At 39.7% G+C, this 25,194-nt stretch overlaps 1 protein-coding gene across 2 annotated transcripts in view; it reads right to left on the bottom strand.

Moving 5' to 3' along the window:
* LOC135417781 (cadherin-6) overlaps positions 1 to 25,194 on the bottom strand; it is a 102,076-nt gene that overhangs the window by 50,138 nt on the left and 26,744 nt on the right. For both annotated transcript variants that reach the window (XM_064662245.1, XM_064662254.1), the window contains exon 2: positions 412 to 767. In XM_064662245.1, coding sequence (XP_064518315.1) covers positions 412 to 642 — 231 coding nt within the window. In that variant the 5' untranslated portion in view covers positions 643 to 767. The remainder of the gene's footprint in view (positions 1 to 411; positions 768 to 25,194) is intronic.

Here is a 25,194-nt window from a genome sequence, read left to right as displayed (position 1 = left end):
GTAGAGAGAATCCTCACCAAAAATGTGGGTACTGTGAATCCTAACTTAGACCAAAACCTCTTCTCATTTTTATCGAGCATGAGGGAAAATACATATTACATTTTAAAGCTAAAAATCTGGCCTATAATTAAGGTGCATTACTTCCAGACAAAAAAATAAAAATGAAGATCTTTAACCAGAATTGTGAATGATTTGCCATGAAACTTCCTGGTTAAATGAGGAACGTCTTCTTGTTGATTACAATTTGCAGCTGAAGCATACTAACCTTTCTGCTGAAAGGTAACCAGCGGAAGCTGGGCACACAGGAAAGAGAAGTAAAAGTTGTAGCAGGCTTTGTTCTTACCTACTTGTTATTGCTGGCTTTCCAACATTTCTAAAATCAAATCTCAGATGCGTATGAAAGAAGCTTACCTTGCCAACATACTGGTAGTCAGTTCCTGTGTATTCCTCCAATAAAAAGAACTGATTCCACATCCAGCTCCTTTTGGAACGATGGAGGTCTTGCCTGCTGTTTCCAGATAATACCAAAACCTTTTCCTTTTCTGGAAAGCCACTAGTCCTTTTGGATAACGGAGTTAAGAAGCTTTGGTGGGGCTGACTAGCCCAAAACAGCAGCCAGAAGCAATGGTAAGTTCTCATCATGGCAACACAAGGAAGTCTAAATAATGACTTTTTGTCTTGTTCTCAGACTAACCTACTTTACTGCACTGAATCCAATGTCATGCCGTCTTCCTTCTTTAAATAGTCTTTGCAGTCTCAAAGGAGCTCTGAAAAGAAAAATAACAACTTTTTTAGCATTTCCAAAGGTACTTAACTGTCATGACTGCAAACAGATGAGTAACAATGATTGCCAAAAAGCTGGGCTGTTTCTGATTCAAAATATTGCAAATGGTCCTTCAAATAATCTGAGCGACTCTAAATTGAGTAGGAGGAAGGAGTCATGATGTTTGGATGTAGGGTATGTTAGGGGGTGCCCATTACCTCCTTTTGCTTCCCTTTGTCAACAAAGGCAAATCAGGCATTTTTCTTTTTACTGCCTGAGCTTTGGGATGTAACTGATAACTTTTTGATTGGGGATCTTGATCAGGTTACCTTATAACATCAAAGAAATGCTAGCAAAAGTGTACACTGTCTTCCCAGGAGGCATTATGTTGCTATAGTTATGGGCTAAAGAGACTGGACTTCAATAACTCAAGGATTTTTTCCTCATATTTAGGGTGTTTTACCTTTGATTTCATTTACAAAGGGCCAGCTAAACAGGTTGATGAAAAAAATGAGCATATTTGTCAGTATCTCACACATACTAGACCTGTTTGTTACTGCATAGGAAATGGACACTTTGCTTTTCTCATTATCTACTGCCAGAGTATTGCACCGAGTTTTGGATCTTTAAATACCTAGTTATATATGTAAATGTTTTCACTAATAACTTCCAAAAATACAAAAAAACCCCAGCTGATCATTGCTACCTGTGGGTTTTTACTAGCTACTGCTTCCTACTATTAGTAGTAAATACCTGTGCACCTACAAAATAATTACAAAATTATCTCTTAAGACCTCATAATTTTCAACATGCAAAAAGCTATACATAGAGTACCCTAGTATACTGTGGACAGTTCTTCTATTTTTAAAAAGCTGGAACCTTCTATTCAGGAGGAAGAAATTATACTACGTGTCTCAGATAACCAGTCATGCAAAATGCCTAACTAACAGCTGTGGAACATTTTATAATTAGTTGACAGAAACATTCCATAACATACATTTTTGTCCTAAATAAATACTGTCCTAAATAAACACTGATAAATTTTTAGTCCAAACAGATCCATACTCCGAGAGAAGGATCATTTGATTATTTTCGTTTCTTTTTTCATTGATGCTCTTTGAAAAAGTTTTGGGTTTTATTCAGTATTCTCATCAAAACCCATGAATCATCCTGAAACCAGCTCAAAATTCAGTACAGCATCTCTCAATATTTGTAAAAAAAGACTGTGGAATGATAATCTGACTATACCAAATTGCAAAGACAATTTTTGTCATATTGGATCATATTCTATATCAAATATTCTATATTCTATATCAAAGACCATTTTTCCCCCTACATGTTTGGTTTTTTTAAAGGTGTACATTAGACAGAATTTAGCCTTTGAGCTACACTGACAGAGTTAAAACACCTACAATGCCTCCAGTTAGCTGCTCTTCTGGTGGTTGTTGTTGTTAGTAATAAATTGTATAAAATAACCTCATGTCTCTTACAGTTCCTGTTAGTAAATAATTTTCTATAAGGAAATACCACTTAGTTTTTATATGAATAGTAGGTAATGGAACAGGACTGTTCAAATAATATTGCTTTACTGCTTCACAAGGTAAAAGAGGTTAAGGGGTAACTTCTGGGTGAGAAGGAGTCAGTTTTTCAGCATTAAGAGGAAAATGGAAAAGGCACAATTAATTCTGAAGAAGTTTACTTTCCTCTGGAGAAAAGGGAAGGTTTCTAGTCAGATCTTGTGAGCCAGTGAGCTTTCTGTGGGTAAAAACAACTCTGTCCTGAAGGTCATGGGAGCTGTGTCCACATACACCTTTGAGTGTTGTGAGAGAGACACGACACGAGTGTACACACACATACACATAAACATGTACACACAGAACAGCAAGAACAGAGCTGCTGACCAGTACAAGACCTTCCCAGAGGATTAACAGAAAAAGCCAGCATGACTAAGCTTTACAATGTAGTCAACAACTGCCTTCAGTGCAATTGATGGAGCAGTGCCAAACTAGTGTGCAGGTTGCTGGAGGGGGACATGGGCAGCAGATTAAGGCACCAGTGTAGAGAGAGCTGAGATGGCCTTGACTCTCTCTTTGTCTATAGTCTCTCTTATCCTCCCCCTGTACCCTTCTGACCTGCACAGGATCTTGTCCTTTACAACTCTGCCAAAATCCACTCAAACCTTGGCTCTGAGTGGACTGTATTCTGATCGACATTTTCCTTCATGTGACATGAAAGAAGAAAATGTGTCTCGCACAATATTTTTGATTTCCATTTTCTTGCCAAGTTGCTTTGCGGGGAGGTTGGGGCCTGCCCAGGTGAGTTAAGTAGTGCCCTGAGCAGTGGCAGACTCGGTGAGCTGCCATGTATCAGCATGCATGTATCATCAGGGTGATCTGTGTTGGAGGGCAGATGTGAAAAGATGGATTAGACGGCAGCTCTGGCGGTGCACATGCGACTTCCCTTACTGGGGAGGCAGAGTCTGAGGCAGGGAGCACAGCATATGAGCAAACCTATTATTTTGCTATTAGTGAAGTCTGCATGGACTGCTGAGGCATAAGGAGTGAAAATCCTCACCTGACAGACTCCCCCAGTGCTCATTGCATTACCCCTATGGCCAAATCCCATGGTGGGGTTCCATACCTCTACTCCTGCACATAACATTTCCTGAGAAGTGCTGCCTGGAGCAGCATTACCTAGACAGGATTTGTGCCAGCCTTTTAAAGGATCAGTCCTTCAAATGCCAATTGCCAGGAAACAATTATTCCTGCAGGGGAATTTTCTGCACTTGAAGTCAGCTATATTTCACAGCTCTGATGTCATGGGAAAGGTTTTATAGTGGCTCATGCTGAAATATAGCTTACAAGAATGATATCATAGCTGTGAAATACAGCCTTTTACTCTCCCCTGCAGAGATGTGTCCAAAATGCTGAAATAAGGGCATGATCCCATAATGTCCTTCTTGACTGCATAGTCTTCACGATGTAGCAGAGCAGCTAAGCCCCGGCAGGTTCCCTGTGAGTGGCAAGAGAGGAGACACACCTTTACAGATCTCGGCTTAAGCATGCAAGTGGGGTAAGTACCAGCTGAATCCAGGGTGTCTTTGCCCTGTAGGTGCTGATAACTGTTTTATGGGTCATAGTGATAAATTCAGCTGAGTGAATAAAAAGGATAGGAGCACTATACTCTGAGCTGAACCGTTAGTAGAGTGAGCTCTTATGGCTCTCAAATGACATTTTGTGCTCCAGTCCCAACATCTCATGCTCCAGAGAGATCTCTGCAATATAATAGTTTCTCTTGTGCAATCTCCTTCCTTTATTCTGAAAAGAAGTCATTCACCAGGGATATTTTATTTTCTTTAAATGCAGATGTGCAAATATAACCAATGGGACCTTGGGATGGGGGCTAAAATTTTTTTTCTTCACATTGCACAAAGACAAGTAAAAAGAAGCGCTTTAAACATGGCATTTCTCTCAACCTTCAGCTGGTCAGCTGGCTGGGGAACTTGCTGTGTTAACCAACTGTCAAGAGTGAAAAACAATTTCAGTGTACAACAGCCTCAGACAACTGGCTTAGCTCTGTCATCTCAAATATATAGCAAATCTAGGCTTTTTATGAGAAATTAAGAAATCTGCACATCCAAGCTTAAAAATGATCGCAGTCTAACTTTAGCTATGATCATTGTTAACATAAAAGCAATGTCACTTGCAGCCACAGAACTTTCTTCAGTGTGACAAGTCGCAGATTTAAAGTTTATGTTCATTCCTCTTTGAAGGATCAAAACCTCAGAGAATTGCTTAATCACTATGAATATCGGCTTCAAAATTATTTCCATAGCCTCTCTATTTACCCTCTTCCTCAAGATTTCATTAATGTAAGTAATGTCTTAATGTGAGAATTCAGTGCAAATTTACACCCTTCCAGAGAAATACTTAAGTCTTTCAGCTATATATCAAGGAGGAAATGCATCCATTGGAGTCACTCCTATAAATCTGGGAGCTCTGCTCTGGAGATGTCTTTCTGGCACAGTGACAGGCATCAGGTACAGATTTTTGGCATAAGGAACCCCAAAGAGGTTCCACCTCCACTTCTATTCAGCGCTCCCAGCTGGTTGCTAAATAAACCAGACTAGAAAAGAGCCTTCCCATGAGAGGCATTAGCAAGGAGAGGGAAAACAGTTTTTCCTCATTCTTTTCTGTTCAGCCCCATTGTATTCACTTCCTCAATAGACTCTCAAAAGGAATATGCTTTAAAAAGCATCTTAGACTCTGGACTTGAGCATAATTTCTTTTCTGAACCCATGCATTCAATTACGTTTCTGTATGAATTTATACATCTTCAATGTTATGGGCTGCTGATTATTAGATTTTAAATAGCTTCTAAATAGGCTAACAACCATTGGTGTCTCTAAAGTTTCTGGCATTACCTTTATTCAAACAGAAGTGCCAGTATAATAGATCCTTTATTCCCTAGTCAGCTAGGTACAGTTTCATTGTTTGAGTGTTGGATACAAAGCTTCACACATTTGATTAAGATCCATTAGTACACTGGAATGAACATTAATTGTGTTTTCAAGAAATGATAATGTACTGCTATTCTCACATAGAGATTGAATGAGCAGGTGAAAGTTAATAGATGCTTTAGCACAGTAATTTAGGAAAATGAGCATGGGAAATGTTTTAGGGTTTGGGGCTTATTTATTTATTTATTTATTTATTTATTTATGTGACACTAAACTACATCAATCCTTATGAAATTTGCTTAGGTTCTTGGAGAAAAATGCACAAACGCAGAGAACAGACTCTACTCTCTCATTCTAGATTAAAGTATGAATAGATTAAACTACAAATGCACAAGTATATGTGCCTTTACTGACCCCAAAGAAGGTCTGATTTATGGCTGTTCCTGGAAAGATGCAGACTAGTCCCTGGCTCCATCATTATATGAAGTGTTTACCAGCAGTGGCCTTTAAAAGAAAAAGAGGGCTCTGCCTTGGAAGCTTTAATTTATATTTAATTTTGTAGAAGACGGGGGGATGCACTAAAAGTATTCTGACATCATTTTCTATATGCTTACCCAGCCAGCACCAATCGAGTCTGTCAGGCAAACTGACCTTGCTTAAATCCCAAACAATTCTACAGAGCCAACTGCCAGCCACAGTAACTGGACCACAGGCTTTGCCTTCACAGTTTCCCTGTACAGCAGAGTCAGTTTCTAGTCCCCCAGCGAGACCATGCAGTGCAAGAAACTCTCTGTACTCACACAGTCTTGCTGGAAGGACTCTCCCCTGCCTGCAAACATCAGGTGCAAGTGTTAAACCTTTCCAGCCTGAGAGAGGGGAAGATATCAACATCACATTGCTAAAGCCTGAGGAATGGAACGTGGCAAAGCCTTAATGGGAGAGGAGGAAAATGGCTTAACAGTGACTCCTGTGTTTGCTGTGTCAGGTGTGACAGCCTTTCCCCTCCCCCCCCCTTACTGCAAAACCAAACCTAAGGAGCAATGTCCAAGTCCCTAAGAGAATTTAAATGACCCAAAGGAGCCAGGACCATAGGCTGTCCTTGAGGCCGTCCTCTCTAGTGTGAAGTATGTGATTCTGCTAGCCCACAGGCAAGACTGCAAAGAAATGATTAAAGCTTTAAGGAAAGTCTGCAGAAAAATTGCTTTCTCACCATGGAGGAGGAAAGGTTAAAGTGGCATTAGTTGTACAAAGAAAAGCAAGTATTCCAGCTAACTTCAAAAATTAGAAGCTTCCAATTTATCGTATTCACTTATTTTCAGTGTCATATTCATATATTTTAATATATTTTAATATATTATATATTAGTACATTTTCATATATAGGAAAGAATTTCATTATATTTTCAGTAATAGCTAAGTTTCATAAGCTGTAACACTGCAGACTTGCCCATAATTGACTTGGACTTAAAAAGCAGTTGTTGAGTTTGAGCTTCTTTTACAATTATGTCTCTCTTATGACCATTCAAATTTGAAAGTCTTCATCTAATAATTTTCTCAAGTATGAATAAGCTTTTACAGCACTGAAACCCAAATGCTTTTTTTTCTTTATTGTCCATGAGGTTTTCCCTTGTAAATATCAGCCATAAATGGAACAAAATGTCATTTTCCCAGTGTAAAGACAGCTGATGAAATTTTAATCTTCTGATCACTTTTTTATATCTTTGTTATATAAACCCATATACTCCAGTGATCATTCCTGTAAATACACCTCTGAAATAACAAAACAGAACAGAGCCAAGAGAGAATTCAGACTGAAAGATTTGTGGGTTTAAACTAGAGGTACTTTATGAAGACATCAAGTACACAATGTAATTGCAGCCAGCAGCAGTTGATTATAGTGTCTTTCAAAGTCATTTTTTTATTCAATTCTCTCAGCAGGAAAAAAAGGTCCAGAACTATAAAAATAACTAAATGCAGCAGAAATGCTAAGATAACTACTACCTCCATTCTGCACTGCAACTATTAACATGGTGGTTTTGCACAATGCAACTGATTTAATCCTAGTGGACCTCAATGCTCACAAGCACCAGCCCTCACAAAAGCACACACTGACAAAAGAGGGCAAATCAGCAGTGTATCTCCTGCTTTGATTCATGAATGGCTGTGGCAAAAGATGACTGTATGACTTTATTCAGCAGCTGGTGAGTGAACTGATGATGTTGTTTGTCTGCTCTCAGATATTTTGATTTTTTTTTTCCACCTGACATTTGAAAAGAGCCTTAGTATCATCTTGTTTCAGAGATGCCCACTCTCAGCCTCTGTAGTTAGCCACACTGGCCTTTTATCCACTGTGCATAAACAGTTTCAACACACAAGACAGAGGGAAGGAAATCTTGTTTCCACTCCATGGCTGCACTGAATGATGTTTCTGTGGCAGGGCTGGAACCTGGATTTATATTCCTGAGGATTATAGCAGTATTTTAATCACAAGGTTATTATTCTTCCTCTCTGAGGGAAGTCCAAGACATCTGTGCTTTAAGCACCACGTGCTCCTTAGCTGCAACCTACCGACTGGATGTTTGTGTATGCTGGAGGGTGTGTGGACACTGTAGCTGGAGCACCCAGAAAAGGATCTGACATTCCCTGGATGTGAAGGCGAGAACAATAACTGCTGCAAGAGCAACAACTTTATGTAGGTATCACAGGCTGGTCACCTCTGCAAGCAGTGATATGGAATGGGAAGGACAGACACAGCTTCAGCTGATCCTGCCCTCTTTGTGAGCTACCTCTGTGTGGCACTAACAGGAAGCAGGAGCTGGTCCTGGGAAAGGTTTCTAGCTTCTTTTGCCTTTTGCAGGTGATGTGGGGACAGGCCTCCACAGTATTTCAATGTTCCCCTGATAACGCTGCATTCCAATCTAAAGCTGGGGACAGGTATGTGACTAACAGGTAATACAAACTAATACTGTAAATTATACTAAGTTGTTCCCTGATGGAGAGAAGACTATAATAGTCAAGCAATCAACTATATTTAATAGGAGAACAAATCAGTAATGCTCCTACTGCTGTGCATATCTGGTATATGGGTCTTTTATTCCTAATCAATATCTTAATGGCAGAGAGCAGCAGATGTGCATGGAACCATAGCCAAAGAGTTTTCAGCAGTACACAAAGTAAGCTTGAAGCCATGAAAATGCTGCAGGGAAACTTTATTCCTTGTTGCAGTACTCAGTGGAAGTCTGTAATACTATCATCCTGTTGTGCAAGTTACTGTTGTTCTCAGACATGTAACTTGCAGTTTCTTTTATAAAATTGGGGTTTTCCCTAACCCTATTTATTTATTTAAGAATAGGGAACTAGCAGGATCTTCAAAGCAAGAGTGTCATCAAAAAGAAATTAATGTCTGAAAAGGAGCCTACCCTTCCTACTCAGATAATAGAAAGTGAAAGGCTCTTGGGTGACTTGAAGTGCCTAAGTTAAAGTGTTTTGTCTCCCCACTGAAAAAGCTACATGGTATGGATACCTTTTCTTCTGTTTCTGTTTCGACACTGAAATTGGGAAGTCTCCTAGACAGGCTCTTGATCAATAACATTTTAGGTTTTTCATTGTGAAGCAAAAATAGAGCTGTTTTAAAACAAGACTGCAGTCTGAGAAAGGTATGGGATGCCATCACTCTGCAGTAAAGGAACTATTAAAAATCTTTGACACATTAAAGAAAAACATGGCCAGCTTCTGCCTGAAAACTGTTTTTCTTATGGTAGGGGAAATACCCTGTTTTGCTTTATTTCATGCACACTCAGCCTACCATTTATTAGCTATCTACCTCCATGTCATTTGAAGAAAATTATCCACAAGCTCCAATAAGTAAGATAGAACCAAAGGCAGCAAATCCTTTCCGTGCTGATCAGCAATTACTCAAAGCCAAAGATACTCTCTAAAAACAAGAGGAAAATCTGGGCTTGCAGATGCTTTAGTGGCATTTAGTGGCAAGTACTGCAGTGTGATAATGAAGGCAGAGACTATACTGCCAAATGCATAATCAAGAAAAAAAGAAAGGAGGAGGTAAGGTTTCATTTTCAATAGGCACTAGCATATCTTCCTATCAAAGACTGACTATTTTTGGCAGTAGCAATTAGGCAATTCAATGACAGATACAAGTAAAAGTAAATTATTTGACAGGAGTGTTTTGGATGTGCTTTGGGCAGTGTATATTGTTGTCAAACATGATATTAATTGCTAAAATCCTGCTTTATTTTCTACAGAAGAAACCCACGTACTGTGATAACAGAATCATTATAGCAAGTGGTACAACTGAGGGAAAGCAGGTAAACAAAGTTCCTATGATTCTAATTTAGTATGTTAGAGTTTATGTGCTTCTCTTACGTACAAAAGAAATTGTTCTTTTCTATTTTTTATTTACAACTGTCTGTAACTTCACATTTCTAGGATAGCCACAATCCCAAATGGCATAGCTGCTGTCTCTTTTTTTCTTTTTTTAGCGACCTTAATCTTTTCTGCCTACCTTTCGCAGTTCCCCACTATATAGACTCTCCTGGCTACCCCCATTCCCAGTGTGTCCCATTTTTCTGTGGTAGAGCAAAGCAGCTGTCTTTCTTAAGAAATTTTCCATTCACTAGCTGCTGTTTGCTGCTTCTTCTCTGCTAGAGGCTCAGTGCTCACTACATTTTTCTTGACTTCTTGACAGAAACATATGCTAATTTCCCATTCTGAAGTTAGGTGAAAACAAACGTGAGGTGGGACATAAGGTACTGGACCTGGGGAGTATATTAGAAATAGCTAAACTTTGGCTTCGTATTTGATTGTTGAAGGCTTTCTTATTTCTCATAGACTTTCATGGCCTTTTACCAATGTGAAATGGATGCAGAGTGCTACCAAATGAGAAATGCTTTGCAATGTTCAGCTCACTGTGGGTAAGTGAAGTCCATTTGTGCAAATACGCTCCAACAGGAGAAATCAACTGGAAAATAAAGAGATGCCCATTAAGACTAATTTCATTATGAATGTGCTATTAAAAGAACTCTGGATTAGTAGGTCATGCCTCTTTTTTGATGAAAGAGTCTGTTATTTCTTTGATCATGATAGTAACTGGCTACACTAAAATGCTATAGCTTCTTTAGAAGCCTCAATACTACCTCTATTAACTACATAGCTTAAGAAGCTGTAGTGAAAGACGGGAGAGCTAATGCACATGGGCTGGCCTCCCATCTTAAATCTTTTCATCCTACTTGGGATCCTGTTAAGGATCTAGGAGATCTTCCCAAGCAGGGCTAGACTAGATGGCAGAGAATGGAAATAGCCCTGAGGACAGATGAGGAGGACTAGCAAGAGAATCAAGCTGCAGCAATGAGAGGGACTGACCATTTCTGAGTGACTTCAGAGCTCCTAGGACTGGATAATGAGTATTAAAGTGGGAATAAGACATGTTTGTGATTCATTCAGGGTGAATAAATACCACTCCATGCTGACGGGGATGTTCTAGCAGTTTGACTAGTAGGACATTCTGGTTCCAGCAGGATGATATTTATTCACTGTACAACTGCATGCCAGAAGCATCTACATTCTGCCTGTGACTTCAGATGAGGCAATAAACTTTACCACTTCAGTGTGTATTTCCAGCCATGATGACTCATTACTTAACTGAGGTTTTGTGAACAGTGAGTGATGTTTCTGAAACTCTTGAAGTTTCTTGAATAGGACACATGCATACTTGCTTTTCAAATCACTAATATGAGAGGTGGCTTTCTTCCTTGAAAAGGACCTTTTAATATGGTTTTGCTAGTAATTTTATGTTTTTCAGAATATGAAAATGTATAAAAGAATAATGTTACTTGTGACTGAATAGGTTCTGAAGTATTTAATAATGCCACTTATGTCACTAGTTCTTTGAAAAAACTTAATGAGTTGTTTAATTAGGAATACTGAGGAAATTTGAATCACACTTTTTTTTTTTTTCTCTCTTGGTTTATACAGCTCTGTATACATACACTGTGAACATCAAATACTATACAGGTGACTAACTCCTTTGTTTGTATTGTTAAAGCATACTCCTCTGGGCATTGAAACCAATAAGATGTATATGATCAGATCCCTGTAAAAACGTTGCTTCTTAGGAATGGGGGAAAAAAACAACAACAAAAAAAGCAGGAAAGACTGTGATCTGACTTAAAACAATTGGTGTTTCTGGTGTCATTGAATTCTTTGCAATTATATGCAGAATCTCTTTGGTATATACAGAGAGGTTACATTTTTGCAAGTGGAGTCTATAATGGAATTACTGAAATCTTCCCCTTGAGTAATGGAGACTTGAATATGGTGCTTTGTTTTTAAAATCTGTTCCAGACAGACTCTTTTCTACTGTTTTCCACATAAGGGAGCTGGAGCCATGCTGCAACTCTTAGCTATATTGTTAATGCTAAATAACTATGTGATCATCATATGCAGCAAATTGGGGATTAGAAGCTTCTAGGACAGCTCCGCTTTTCTGTTTTAGACAACTGAAGGAGGTAATCGTAAAAATAAAAAATGTGTGATTCAAGTGGTTGTTCTTGGTCCAGGATTCAGCAGAACATTGCTCTGTGAAAGCCAATGAAGACAGCAAAACTGGCCTTCTTTGCTCACTGGAGTTTTGGTTTTGCTTCTGAGTTAATTCCAAGGAGTTGCCAGGATTGATAAGCACGATCAATAACACTGGAGAAGTAATTTGGGAGGAGCAGAATTATAAGAAACCGTTTCTGCACAATTTCAGTTTTCATGCCTGTAAACAGATGTCTCTGTTTAAAAAAACAAAGAGATACTAATCTGGACAAGAGTGACTTACTTCTATTTCAGAAAATCCTTTTCATCAGATATTCCCCTGAGCTCAAGAAAATTATTTCCAGTAAAAAAACAAACCCGTGACCAACTGAGGAGCTAGTACAATCTCTGACAGTACCCTTCACATCAGAGAGGGGTAAATCAGCTACTCTTCCATTAGAGGAAAGACTACTCCATATATCTTAAGTATCTCCTTGAGCAAAAACTAAGCTTCTCTGATGCTCTACCAACCAGCCTCAGTTTTGCTGAAACTTTTAAGAATTTTGTATCATTAGAGCCAGCATGTCACTCCTAATCTTTTTTAAATGTTTCTTAGTTCTACTATTGCTTCTTTAAATTGTTGCTACTTTTTCCTTATTGGCAAAATTTCTGTTAGCCTGATTTTAATGACTAAAGCTGAAATGACTGGAGCTTTTTACCACTTGAAGTGACCAAATGTTTACTGACTATATCTAGAGAAATCTATGCTTTTGCAACAATAAAAGCAATTAATTAAATCTCAAACATTTCTAAAAATTGCACTTACTTGCACTCCTCACACATTCCACCTCAGTATCTTAAATATTACATGCAATTCTAGTGCACTGTGACTGTCGTCAGCTTAGGCTGCTTCCTTCTGGAGAGATAAAAGCCTCCTTCCTGTCAAGGTCACTTAGCTTTGATCCTGAAGTCCTCCCAGTTTCTGCTTTCCTGTTTCATTCTCACCTCTAATTATGGGCAAACTGATGTAAGCTGAAAATTGTCAAATTGTCCTGAAAGCAAACATGACTGTTTATTCACCTAAGGTAACCATGTAGTCCCAATTACCAAGGAGTTTGATCACCTAGTAATCTTTACTGTATTTAACCTCAGAGTAATTTTGGGAGAATTGCAAAGCTACCATTCCTGAACACAGAAAGTGAATGTAAAGACCAGATCTTCAAAGGCATTTAGAAACCTAACTCTTACTGCAATCAGGTCAATGGCACTTAAGCCTCTTATTCCTTGACATTTTAGCACTAATTCAGAAAGAGAAGACTATACGGACACCAAAAAATTTGAGAAGTTATTATAAACTGAACATGGATAAACTCAAATACATACATGTGTTTCCTTCTTATTACTCTGTAAGATTTAATGTTTTTCTACTTCAGTCTTGACAACTTTGCTTTTAATGATCTTTTCTCAAGTTGTATAACATTTACAATTTTATGATATTCCTCACATGCTGGATGAAGACAAGTTTAAAAACAAAATCAAGATGATACCAGCAGTTTCTTAGCTCTATCTACACATTATCTGTTGAACTGTCTTGTGATTAATTTTTTTTTTCTTCAGTTATATAACAAATCCCTAATTGATCTGTTTTAAACCAGAAATTAGATTATTTCTCCTATTTAAAGCCCTTGCAACTTAGCAACCATGCAGATATTAGGTACACACAGGTAATATGAGGGAAAGTTTGCCCCAGAGTTATCTGCTCTGTTCCCTTTCCGTAATCTCTAACCAATACACCTTTCTTCTGATTTACTGCAAGCTGTTTTAGACTGTAGGTGGTAAGAGCACTTTTTATCAAGTACAGGCACTTATAAAGCACTAGGGAGTACCCAAGATTCAGGCTGTCTACAGAAAACATGGTATTTCATTAAATGAGCAATCTAAGATTTATGATTTTAGATTTTCTTTCCTTTTTGTTTAAAAGTGCCTGAAGTTTGCTGAAAATGTAATATATTGCCACTTAGTACCATATTCCAAGTGTTGAGCTTACATGTGTATATATAATATTAAATATATATATGTATATAAGCCTGCACCTGTGTGCTGTACACTACTACCTATACTAATAATGGCTATTGTAATGCTATTCCACTATTGGTGGGAACTGAACTTTGATTTCAGTGCTGAATAGCTAAAGTGTTTCTTTGATGTTAGTATCCAGAATAGTACAGAGGCTTAAAACCACAAGCCACCGTTTCTCAAAATGAAAGTGTCACTCTATCAGATGTGAATAGAGTTGAGTGATTTCATCTTGAAAGAAAACCTCAGTGTTTGGGGGAATACCATGGAACACTTTGATTGGAGTTCATTTGGCTGTAACTGAAAAAGAACAGGTAAGAAGAGTTCTACTGACATAAGCATTGATGTAATTGCTATGTAAAGGACACGTTAGGAGTACCACTGTGAACACACCTTTTGTAGCCCTGCACCTTAGGAAGTCAGATGTTGCCATTGCTACCAAAACCATTTTGTTTTACCTTAACACAGGCCATTTCAGGTCTTGCCTGGTCCTGAGTTTACCTTAGCTTGTTTTAGCTGAATCAGCAACTGCCCAACAGATGGCTAATGCCCAATTTTTGGTGTTGGCTTCACTCTGTAAAATTGCCTGATTTTACCCTAAAGAAATTATACCATGTATGTTGTTCCAACAACTCTTAACTAAAGTTGGGCACCAATTAAAAAAGTGATATTAACAGACTGTGTGAAAACCCCAAGCAGACCAAGGACTAAAAATGATCAACAGCACAGTCCTCCCAGTGAGGAATTTAGGGCACTAATTATTTGCTGTTGCTTCTCATAAGAAAGGTGAGTGTGATATGACAAAAAAGAGGCAGATACCAGGAAGCTGGTGACTAAAAAGCTGGGTTGTCATATTAATGGGAATTAGCAATAATTAGATAATACGGACTATAAATGTTAGCATAATTGTAGCTGGACTTAGAATAATTGTTTGATTAATTTTGTTTTTACTGTTGAAACATTAATTAGACTAACAGTAAACTCTAACAGTCGGCTCTGCATATAAGGTGTGTCCCCCTGTACCCATAATGAGATTTTGACTGTAATACTCTTTGTCAGATGGACGATTGTTATGCAGCAGAAGTGTGGAAAAAGGGAAAATAATAAGCTGCAGCAAGGAGAAAGAGGAGTGGCAGCAAAGAGGCTTCTAGCTTGGCAGCACTTCAGAGCTGGGACACAGCTGGTTATCCAGCTGTGAGCCTGGGATGCAGCCAGACAAGGAAGACTCAGGGCACACCCCCCCAGATGTACCCTTTCACTACATTTATATTAAGCTCATGCCAACAGCACTCTGACATATCGACCATCAATGCAGGGGTTGGGTTCCAGCCCGGCAAGGAATTTGAGCGGGTGTCTGTCCCCTGCGCTGTCTGCTCAAAGTAGCATTGGAGGCAGGGTACTGTGTACAGTCACAAGGGCTGTGATAGCTCTCCTGGCCATAGATAATTTTTTCTCCTGAAGCAGCCCCCTGTTCTCAGTAGTTTTGCACTGCAGGGACAAGCCCCATGCCAAAACAGACAGCATCAATTCATTAGTCAAGGCTGACTGAAATTCGGAGCTGCATCTCAGAGGAGCAACCCCTATGGAGGTCTGAGGGAAACATGGATCAGGGTGACTTTAAGCAGTTTTGCTTTCTGCTGTCTTCTGGGGCCTGAAGTGGTCCCTGACAAAACCTAGGCAGTCCTGAGGAGCTCTGTAGTCACTACAGTAGCCTGTGCTTTGCTGTTTAGCCTCTATATGCCCAAATCCAAGACCATCCTTGGACATGCTCCCTGGGCTGATAATATACTTGAGCAGAGTTGCTGAAATTCGGTCCTTCCTGGCAGTGTCTGGGGCTTTTAAGGTTCCTTTATCAGCTCCTTAAATAGATCCTTTAGTAAACACAGGGAATCTGGGAGAGTGATGGATGGGTCCGTATTCGTATCGAATTGCAACACAAGGTGTGACAGACAATTTGATTTCCTCAATCATAAAAAAAGAAAAGAAACAACATGCCTCACTGCTCCTGAAAGCTAAACAGGGAAAGAGAGCATTTCACTTCAATGGAGTTGCAAACCCATTGAACTGACATGGTGGGGGAAAGGGCCAGGATGCAGTTCCTGTGGGGGCTCTCAGTTAAAAGGCACTCAAGCCATGTGTCCTGAATAAGCATACGAAGGAAAATAAGTTGTCTTCAAGAAAAAAATGGAAATGTCTGGCCTGTCTTGCCATTCCTTCTCAAATGGGGGAATACAGCCCTGCCTAAACTCTGCATATTCTGTTAAGGCTAACACTTGGATTTATTAATAGTACAACGTCCCTCCTCCATTCCCCGAGGATAAGAATTCAATCTTTTTTTTTCCCAGAAGCTGCATTTTTATGCATACTTATGGGCAGGCAAGGTTTGCAGAAGGTGACTCCCTACAGAAAATGTGTGGCTCCTTAATGTCAATTTGTTTCTGCATTTGCTGGAGGACCCTGTAGTAATCTGGTTGAATACTTGAAGTAAATTGATAACAAGATATGATGTCCTAGAAAGTATATGCTAGCATAAAACACGAGGGAAAAAGAATCCTCATTCCATTTTAAATTAGCAACGTTGTTACAAAATGGAGGTTTCCCTTTGTGTTCTGAAGTAAGTTATATGGTGGGTTTTTTTATTACAGCTGTTTGGTGAGTGGGATGGGAAAGAGACAGGTAATTGATGAATGTGCTTTTTATGCCATAACGAGGATGTAAGCACAGCTTCTGGCTGGGGGAGAAAGGAAGACTAATTGTCAAAATTTTGACAAAATTCTATAGTGTGGAATCTACACCTTTTTAATGTCTTTTTCTTTCCCTGAGTATATGTGAACATAACACTTGTAGTTCTAGGTTTGGAAGGAATTACGTGAAAATGCAGAACTGCAGGAAGAAAATCAGAAGTAGACTGGGTCACCATTTTACTTCTGCACATTTCAGAGCCCAGGAGGGATGGGAAAGGAGTAGCAGACAACTTCAGATTGGTCAAACAGAATTTCCCCTTGGGTTTCAGAGTGTGTGCTGCCATTGCATCTCTTTCAGCCACTGTGAGGAGACAGCACCCCATAAGCACTCCAGGTATCAACCCTATTCCTCATGTTTTTATCTGAGAAACATCAGCCTCGTGGCTGTGGGTCCTCTTCTGCCTTTTGCCTGCAGCTGCACTTGTTTTAGTCATGATTAGTTTTTATCTTGAACTGCTTCTAATTGCACTTTAAGGCTGTTTTATCCTACTTAATTTTCATCCTTATAGCAGAAGGGCAAAATCTATAAATTCTATTTTAGACAAAGAAAAAAAAGCTCTGAACAATTTTTTAAACTGTTTTTTGTACTTACTGTTAATTATAGGCTTGATCTCCAACCCCATGCCCTAGCTCACCTCTGTACCGAACCACATTAAGCCTTAACAAGAAAATCTTTAGGGTGAGATCATAATAAATAAATAGCTGTTTACCCAAGAGTCCTTTCTATTGTTTCTCTTTTTTTGTGTGTATGTTTTAGTATTTCTGTGGTTTAACAGGATCAAAGTAGTCTGGCTTTTGTATTCTCATAGCTGGTCACAGGCTATATGAATTTTTCAAATTCAACCTTCCACCCAGGACATGTACTAGCTCTCAAGGAGGCATAAAGGAAACATCCCAATCCAATGACTGCTGCAGATGTGTTCAATAAAAGAAGAGCTGTAACTACACAAATTACCTTTGCTAAGCTGCAGGGTGCTGCAGAACTGCTGGAACGAGTTTCTCCCTGCCACACTTTTCATTCTCTCTGCTGGTTGGGAATGAATACAAATTAAGAAGAAATCCCTGAAAGAGGTTATAGGCCTATACAAATATCTTACAAGAGAATTGGGCTGCTCATGCAGGTTGTTTTTTACACTGTAGAAAGTTTTAGGAAGAAAAGGATGCTACCTTAGAAGCCTGAGTAGGGCAGGAACATGAGATGTTCAGCACAGCTGACTGGCAATTTCATTACAAGTCTTGCAATAATTGTACTTTAATTAAAGCCCCAGCTCCTGCAAACTGCTGATTTTCAGAGAATCTTCATTTTCTTTTAGGAAAGCATGTTTCTACTCTGATGTTTGCCAAATAATATTTGGAAATACAACCTGCGTCCTAGCCTCCTAGCAATACCTGGGCTCGAATGCAATGAAAGCTGATCTGTATGTACAACACTTTTTCATCATTTGAGACAAAGCACCTCCTGACTGGAAAGCCAAACTAATACACGTTGGGGCTGGGCCCTAGACTTTCAAACATGGCATGGTTAATTCCGGATGTTTAAATTCAAGACCTTAAATGTGCTGAGATTGAGAACAACAGATGGAAGAGGCTGCCAGCAGCCTATTGTAGGAAGGAGAATGGGGGCTGTGTGGTGTGTGCAAAATACCTGTAGGGACCAGGAGGAATAGTTGTCGCAAACTCGATCTGCTAGGTGCAGAGGAGCAAAAGCATGCTCTCTGCCAGGGAATGAAAAGCTGTCAGAGAAAATTTCTTTGTTACCTTCTACTGAGGAAACCAGTTTCTTACAGAGATTGATTTACTTGATCTTATGGCTTCAAAATGCCATTAAACAGTGTATTCAAAACTGTGTGAAAAAAAAACTAGGCTCTGGTTTCAGTCCATAGATAAGCCATACTCTCTTCAGATCTCTATAGGTCTGAAGGCTGGTTCTGCCTGGCTAAGGCTCAGGCGGGTTCTTTCACCAGTGGCACCCTCAGTTCTGTAGTTTTTTAAAAAATTCACCTGCTTCTCCTTCTCTGAGAGTGGTGAAGAGAGGAACTGGTTGTACTTTGGCTCTGTAGGTGTAAAAGCAGTATTTTTAACCATTCTTCCATACTGTTTTATTTCTTCTAGCAACTACTTTGTAGAGTCTCTCTTGCTGCACAACCCTGAGAAACAAGACCAGGAATTTATCTACATGAGAGATATATGCTGCCATAGTTTTTTATTGGTCTTTTTTTTTGCTTCTTATGAATTTGCTACGCACAATCGATTTTAAAATGCCATAAAAAGAGCCAACATGAAAGAAATTCAAAACCCTTAGTGGAGTGTTGCCTTTAAAACTAACAACATTTTGGCTTCAGGCCAACCATGCTGAGAACAAATGGATGAAAAATTCTCTTAAAATATTTAATATTACACAGTGGATTATACTGGATTACAAATAATCAAATGTGTCTGTTTATTTTTAAAAAGACATTCATGTCAAGTGCAGTTCTGCAGCTTTCATGTTTGTTTGTTACTACTCAATAATATTTTTATAAAAGCCTCTTACTGGCCAGAAAATAATACTTTGTCATTGGGTTTTGCCTTTTTCTTATGTCTACTCAAATTCATACAATTTCTTACATGGACTTCAAAAGCAGCAGGATGGAATCCATTTTCAATTAGCAAAAAGTACTTTCTTCCTTCCCTATCTCATGAAACCTGTCACTTTACAAACACATGAAGGATAGTCATGGAGTGCACTGAATCATTGGTGCAAATATGCCAGTTTTACATGTTATCTGCTCTAGCATTAGGTAATTTGATGTCTTTTTTTCTCCAAAATATGGCTGATAACAGTCTCCACTTACATAATTGGCAGAGTTTTGGGAGCAAGCTTTATTAATTTGCCTGCTTTTAAAGGGATCATTACATCAGGAAGAAAGAAAAATGGGAGAAAGGAATGGAGTAAGAGTGGTTCTTATGTAGGATTTTTAATGGATTAGTGACATTTGAGGAACAAAGTCGGTTCCTCAAAGTGCAAAAGCAACTTGCTGATTACGGAAGTGATATTTGTCCAACCACTGAAATAAAATACTCAATATGATCAGTGCTCCTGGACAGAGAACTTGGACCCCGAAGCTCAGTATTTAGAGCCTTTGAACCTCTTGTCAGCTGCCAGCTGACCCTGGTGGTGCCAGAATTCCCCAGGCACTTGTGCTTCTGTCATTAAAGCCCTCCAGGTGCATGCACTTCTGCTATTTAGAAAGGGCAAAATTATGCAAATCTGATGCAGGCAGGCAATGTGGCAGCTAAACACTTGGCACGATTCACAAGCTTCACCCTCCTTTTCCCATTTCCCCTCAGGAGCCTCAGCTGGGACATCAAGATGTGTCTACCAAATTGGAACGGCATTCAAGTCTATTTCCAACCTCCAGCCACTGTGCTCTGGTGGGACTCTTTGAGTGAAATCCTTTTCAACTGGTTGAGCTAAAGCTGAGTACCTTACTCTAATATTTATAGCATCCAGGCTGTCCATCTGCACTAACCACCACATTTGGGACCCTTCTCCAGCCTTTCTTTGGCATGGTAGTAAAGGGAAAGTTTTGGCTCAAGTTCTTTCTCCTGTCTGATTGTTTTCCCTGCTCCCACCTAAAGGGGATAGAGCATAAACTGCACTGCAGCTCTACCTTACACAACCAAATGGGCTCAGATGGAGGAGCAAATCTTGTCCACATGTTCTCTTTCAGCTGCAGCTGTGTTGGCTTAAGAGCGTTTTTGTCACCAAGTGCTCATCTGTACACCCTCCCAGGAGAGAAAGTTGTTGGCTGTACTATGCCTTAACCCATCTCAGTTGAAATAAACTCACTGTAGCTTGCAGATCTCAAGCAAACCTATGCAGTCTTGACACTGCATAGATGTCATAGATCCCCAGGAGATGGGGAGGGTCTCCAAGAATTGGTCTGTGTGAACAGCTTTGGGAAGATGGCCTGCAGGTGGAGCACTGATGTCTCCTTCATCAGCACAGAGCAGCCAGAAGAGGATGTAGGAACAAGATTTCAGCCACATCCATGCAGCTTCAGTGGAGAATAGATGATGGGGCTGAATTGTGTCTGAACTCTTGTGCTTGCTTGGATTTTTTGGCCTGGTGTTCAAGATGCCAATTTAGCTATTAAGGTCTAATAACAAAATGGAAAGCTTAATTATAAAAGATGAAATGTTGCATTAGAGCTTAATAGAATGGTCTGATAAACAACCCTGTTGTTGTATTTCATCTCCCTGTTAACAAATTACTGGTTTGTCAGTTGTACACTTCCACCCTTCCCTACTTTCTGTGTTTTTTGTTTGTAATGAAGTTGCTCATATACTTTCTTTTCTTTGAAGATAACAAAGTATAACTAAGACTAAGCCACTTTGCTTTAGCTAAAATATCTCCTGTTATTTTATTGCTAAAACTACATCTCCTGCTTCAGTCATGCAGAAATGGATGAAATGGGAATCAGAATAGGGGAATTTAATTCCAGTACCAAAAGGCCCAGAGAGCCCTGGGGAACCGACACCCTCTTTTAGCTGTATGATGTTGACACTAGGGAAATTTGAGATGAATGTATCTGATAGAACAGAGCTTGTACATCATCTCCATAAAAATCCCCACTGTTTTCAGTTTCATTGAACACTGTGCACTTAGGCAGTTCTGCTGGAGTTGAAAAGCACTTTATAGGCACTGAGAAGAGCCTTGTAACACATCTTTATGTTAAGTGCTATCTTTATTTAAAAGATTGAAGGGGTAAGGGAAGCCAAGAGGGACTAGTGCCAAGAGAGACCTACAAAAATACTTGTGCAAGTTAACTTAATGGGAATTAGACACCTATCTGATTTCCATGCATCCTGTGAAGGAATCTAACTCCCATGGATGAACTCCCTCAGGGACTTTTGTAAGTCTCTTGAAGTAACATTAAATCTTTGTAAATCTCATACAGAAGTGTGTGTCAAACTGGAGCCAACTGTGATTAGGGTTGAATGGTTCTACCTCTCATTGAAGTAAACGGAACTTAGGCCTACACAAGAGGTCAGCCTACACAAGTCTAAGGGGATGACAGTCAGCCTGGATAATCCAGAAACCTGCCAAGACAGTTGGCCAAGTGCGCTCAGACGTGAAAGGCTCCACGTGCTCTGGCTGTGCATCCAGGATCAGTATTTATGTGGAACTAAGGGTGGCCCTCAGTAGACCCCAAAAAGTTAACACCTCTGGGGTGACTTGTATATGCCACTTTGTAATGGAGCAGGAAGTACAATCTAGCTCATCCTACATCAGCAATGAAGATAATGCTACTTCTTGGCGTAGTTAGTGGCAGGATAAGGAAAGCACTGAGGCTGTAGAGACTACAATGAAGCAACCTGCTCCCTCTGAAGTCTTGAGATACCTGGCAGCTCTTTTGTGTCCGAGTTCAGAAATGCTCAACATTTGTGATGCTAAGTTTTTTTCTGCTTCTGATCTCTATGATTACAAACAGCCTCTACAAGCCTTTCAAATTAGACGATATGTTTTAAAATCTCCTTGTCTTTTCAAAAAAAAACCAGCATCTCCTTCCCCAAGACCTCAGCAAGACAACTCACAAATCCACATTTAAAGGCAAAAGGTATAGAAAATACATAAAATACATGGACAACAAAAAAATAAGATAGGAATTCAATTATATGTAGCGTACTGCACTTCTTGAGCACAACTATAATGCTAGCTCAGTATAGATGACACACTGTCAGAGCTTTTGAAACCTCTTCATACATTTTACAGTGTGCTGCAAAACTAGCAGGCTTGGCCCCAGTGCTTCTCTGATCACAAAGCAACGAAAAAAGCACTAGCAGAAATGAGAGCTGTGTCTGCTGATACAGTGAATGCTATATAACCTGCTGGAGCGTTGCTGCTGCAAGTAGGTGTGCGTGTGTTTGCTCAGGTGTGAATATATGTATTACTTCCCTTTGTTTACATGGATGCTTTGCTTTCCTGTGTTTATACAAGCTTGTTTTAAGGGCTGGCACATCTCATGTTTGAAGCTGTGAATCCTGCAAATTCCATCCAAGCACACTGCCAGCAATCCACAGCTGCACACAGCAAGAGCGAGTGAATAAACCAAGTGTGACTGGAAGGAAAGCAATGCTGCTTTGCTCTTGTGTGAGCTTTCTCTTTAGTCCTGTGAAAGACCCAATTTAGCAGAGCACTTTGCTTTCAAACTGTATGCTTTTACTGAAGGCTGCTAGAGGACCTAAAGATGTACCTGAATGCTTTGCTAAATCGAGGCCTAAAAAGAAGAGCATAACAGAGAAAATGTTGATCATTATCTAAGAAATGATGGGCTGGCATCATGCTGATAGAGGTACTTTTTCAGTGCACATAAAAACAGTAGGGATTACAGGTGAGGAAAGGATTTCTGCATCTTATCTCTCACTCACTGAAACAAATGGTTTTATGTTTCCAGCAAGATTATCTAACTTATTCTTTCCAAACAGGCCTTTTGTGTTTGAGCCCGGTAGGAAAGAAGGTAAATGAACACTTCTGATTGTCCTGCAAGTTCAGGGCAGCCTTAGTTTTTCTCTAGTGACGCATTTTGTTTTATGTGTTGGCAAACCAAAAGTGAGGTGTCTGTTTATCCTCTACGCTGGAGACCACCACACTTAGCCATTTGAAAAGTACAGTAGCATTTCTGAAACTAGGAAAAGCAAACAATGGTCTGGGAACATAAATGTCTTCCCCGAGTTACAATTTCCCTTACAGAGAAAGAGAATGGAGAGGAGAATTTGAATTTGAATGTGCCCATTCCACACACACTCCATATACACCTCCTGCCAAAAGATGCATCTGGTTCTATAAAAATCCTAGATCCTCTTGCATGAATGCAATCTAAAGTCATAGGTTTGCATAAGAACCAAATCCTCAGCCAGAGGGCTGTGAAGGATCTGTCAGCTCATCAGCTGGATACATACAGAGCGAGATATTTAGAGCCGATGTTGCTGCTTCGAAGACAGGGACTTGGTTATCTTTTTTTACTTCTGTGCACCTGTGGCCTATCTTACTTCATAATGCTTCTACTAGCTTTTACCTCATCTTCTTTGCTAAGAGCAACTTCAAAGCAAGTGGCTAATATCTGGGTGCTATAACCCTTGCACGTGGCAAACCTTTATCCAGAGACGGTGAGGCAGCATGATGCTGAGGTGCTGTCCTGTGAGATGGGCAGGGAGTGGGAGTGAATCTGACCCATCTGATCTACAGGGAGGCAGCTTGGGAAAGGTTTGTTCTTATGAAGGAAGCAACTGCAGCACAAAAAGCACCATATGAAATGATATTAGGCAAGATTCACCAGAACCTCCTACCCTTGACTCAAGTGATGTACAGTTTGCTTTAATTTCTGGTTCAAACAAACTACAGGCTTTGAACAAAAAGTCAGCCAAAACTATGCAGGCTAAGCAAACAGGCTTTCAGAAATAGTGCATCATTGATCATAACATCCTGCAAATAACCACCTTTGTAACAGAGGGCAGTAACATCACTGACTCTCTACCCTTTTAAAAAATAAAAGGAAAAAAATAACTATGCTTTTGGTCCCATTGTCTCTACAGATCAGCAACAGCTCTCTACAAAACATCAGATTGTTACTCAAAGAAGACACTACAGTGCCTGTTAATGCTGGTGCCATCAGAATCTCTTTCCAGAATCAAGTGCTGACCAGCAAACTTGAAATTAAATCCTACTGCAATGTTCTTTTCCCTATCCTACCAAAACAAATGGGGTGGTGGTTCACTGCTGACTCCTTCTCAAAGTGTGGTCTATGCCAGTGATCTTGGAAACAGCTCCGTGAGGCAAGCTCTCCTGTTCCTGCTCTGAAGTGCTCTAGCAGATTAAAAACAGTGGGATGGAGAAGGAGAGGTTGCTGAGCAGTTAATGGCACTAGAATGGAGAGACTGCATGTTGTGATAAACATTGCCACAGTTTGTGACCTTGCCTGGTGCATGTGGTGCTGATTATACCAAAGGATCAAGCAGATGTGAGGGAAAACTGAGTTTCATCTCCTCCCAGCTATCACAGGCCCTCTTTGGTAAGTGGAGGACTATGATACTTTAGGAAAATAACATATGTATCTGTGCGTGGCTGTAATAATGATGGATGTTTTCCCCCAACACAAGGAACTGTGATTGATGCAGCTGGATGCAACCTATAACGAACACTACGGTTAATTGGAAACAAGGGCACAGCAGTCCTTAAATAGCATTATTCTGTGTTGTACTCACGTGCTGTCATTAATTTTCATATTTGTTTAACTTTACAAAAAGGCATAGCAAAAAAATCTGAAAAGAACAGAAATAAGAGCTCAACTATACCTCTTATCAAGGTAGTACTGATGATGGGGAGGAGTTGAATTACACAAGTGCTTGATGACACTATGCTTTTATACAGCCTAATGCCTCCAGGTAACTGGAGAGCACACTGTGCAGTGGCATTTGCTACATCTGTGCTCTTCTGTCTCTTCTAGCTCGTTGGTTAAAAGATTGGGCATCATAACAGTTCCAGGCCACAGCTGTTTTATTACAGCTGAGTTCAATCTGAGTCAGAATTTGAACTCCTGAAGCACTGAAAAAATATATGGAATGTTGCACTGTGTG

The sequence above is a fragment of the Pseudopipra pipra genome, chromosome 1, assembly GCF_036250125.1.
Source record: "Pseudopipra pipra isolate bDixPip1 chromosome 1, bDixPip1.hap1, whole genome shotgun sequence".
NCBI lineage: Eukaryota > Metazoa > Chordata > Aves > Passeriformes > Pipridae > Pseudopipra > Pseudopipra pipra.
The sequence above is the reverse complement of the archived record's forward strand: the minus strand, read 5'-3'. Positions and strand labels throughout refer to the sequence as shown.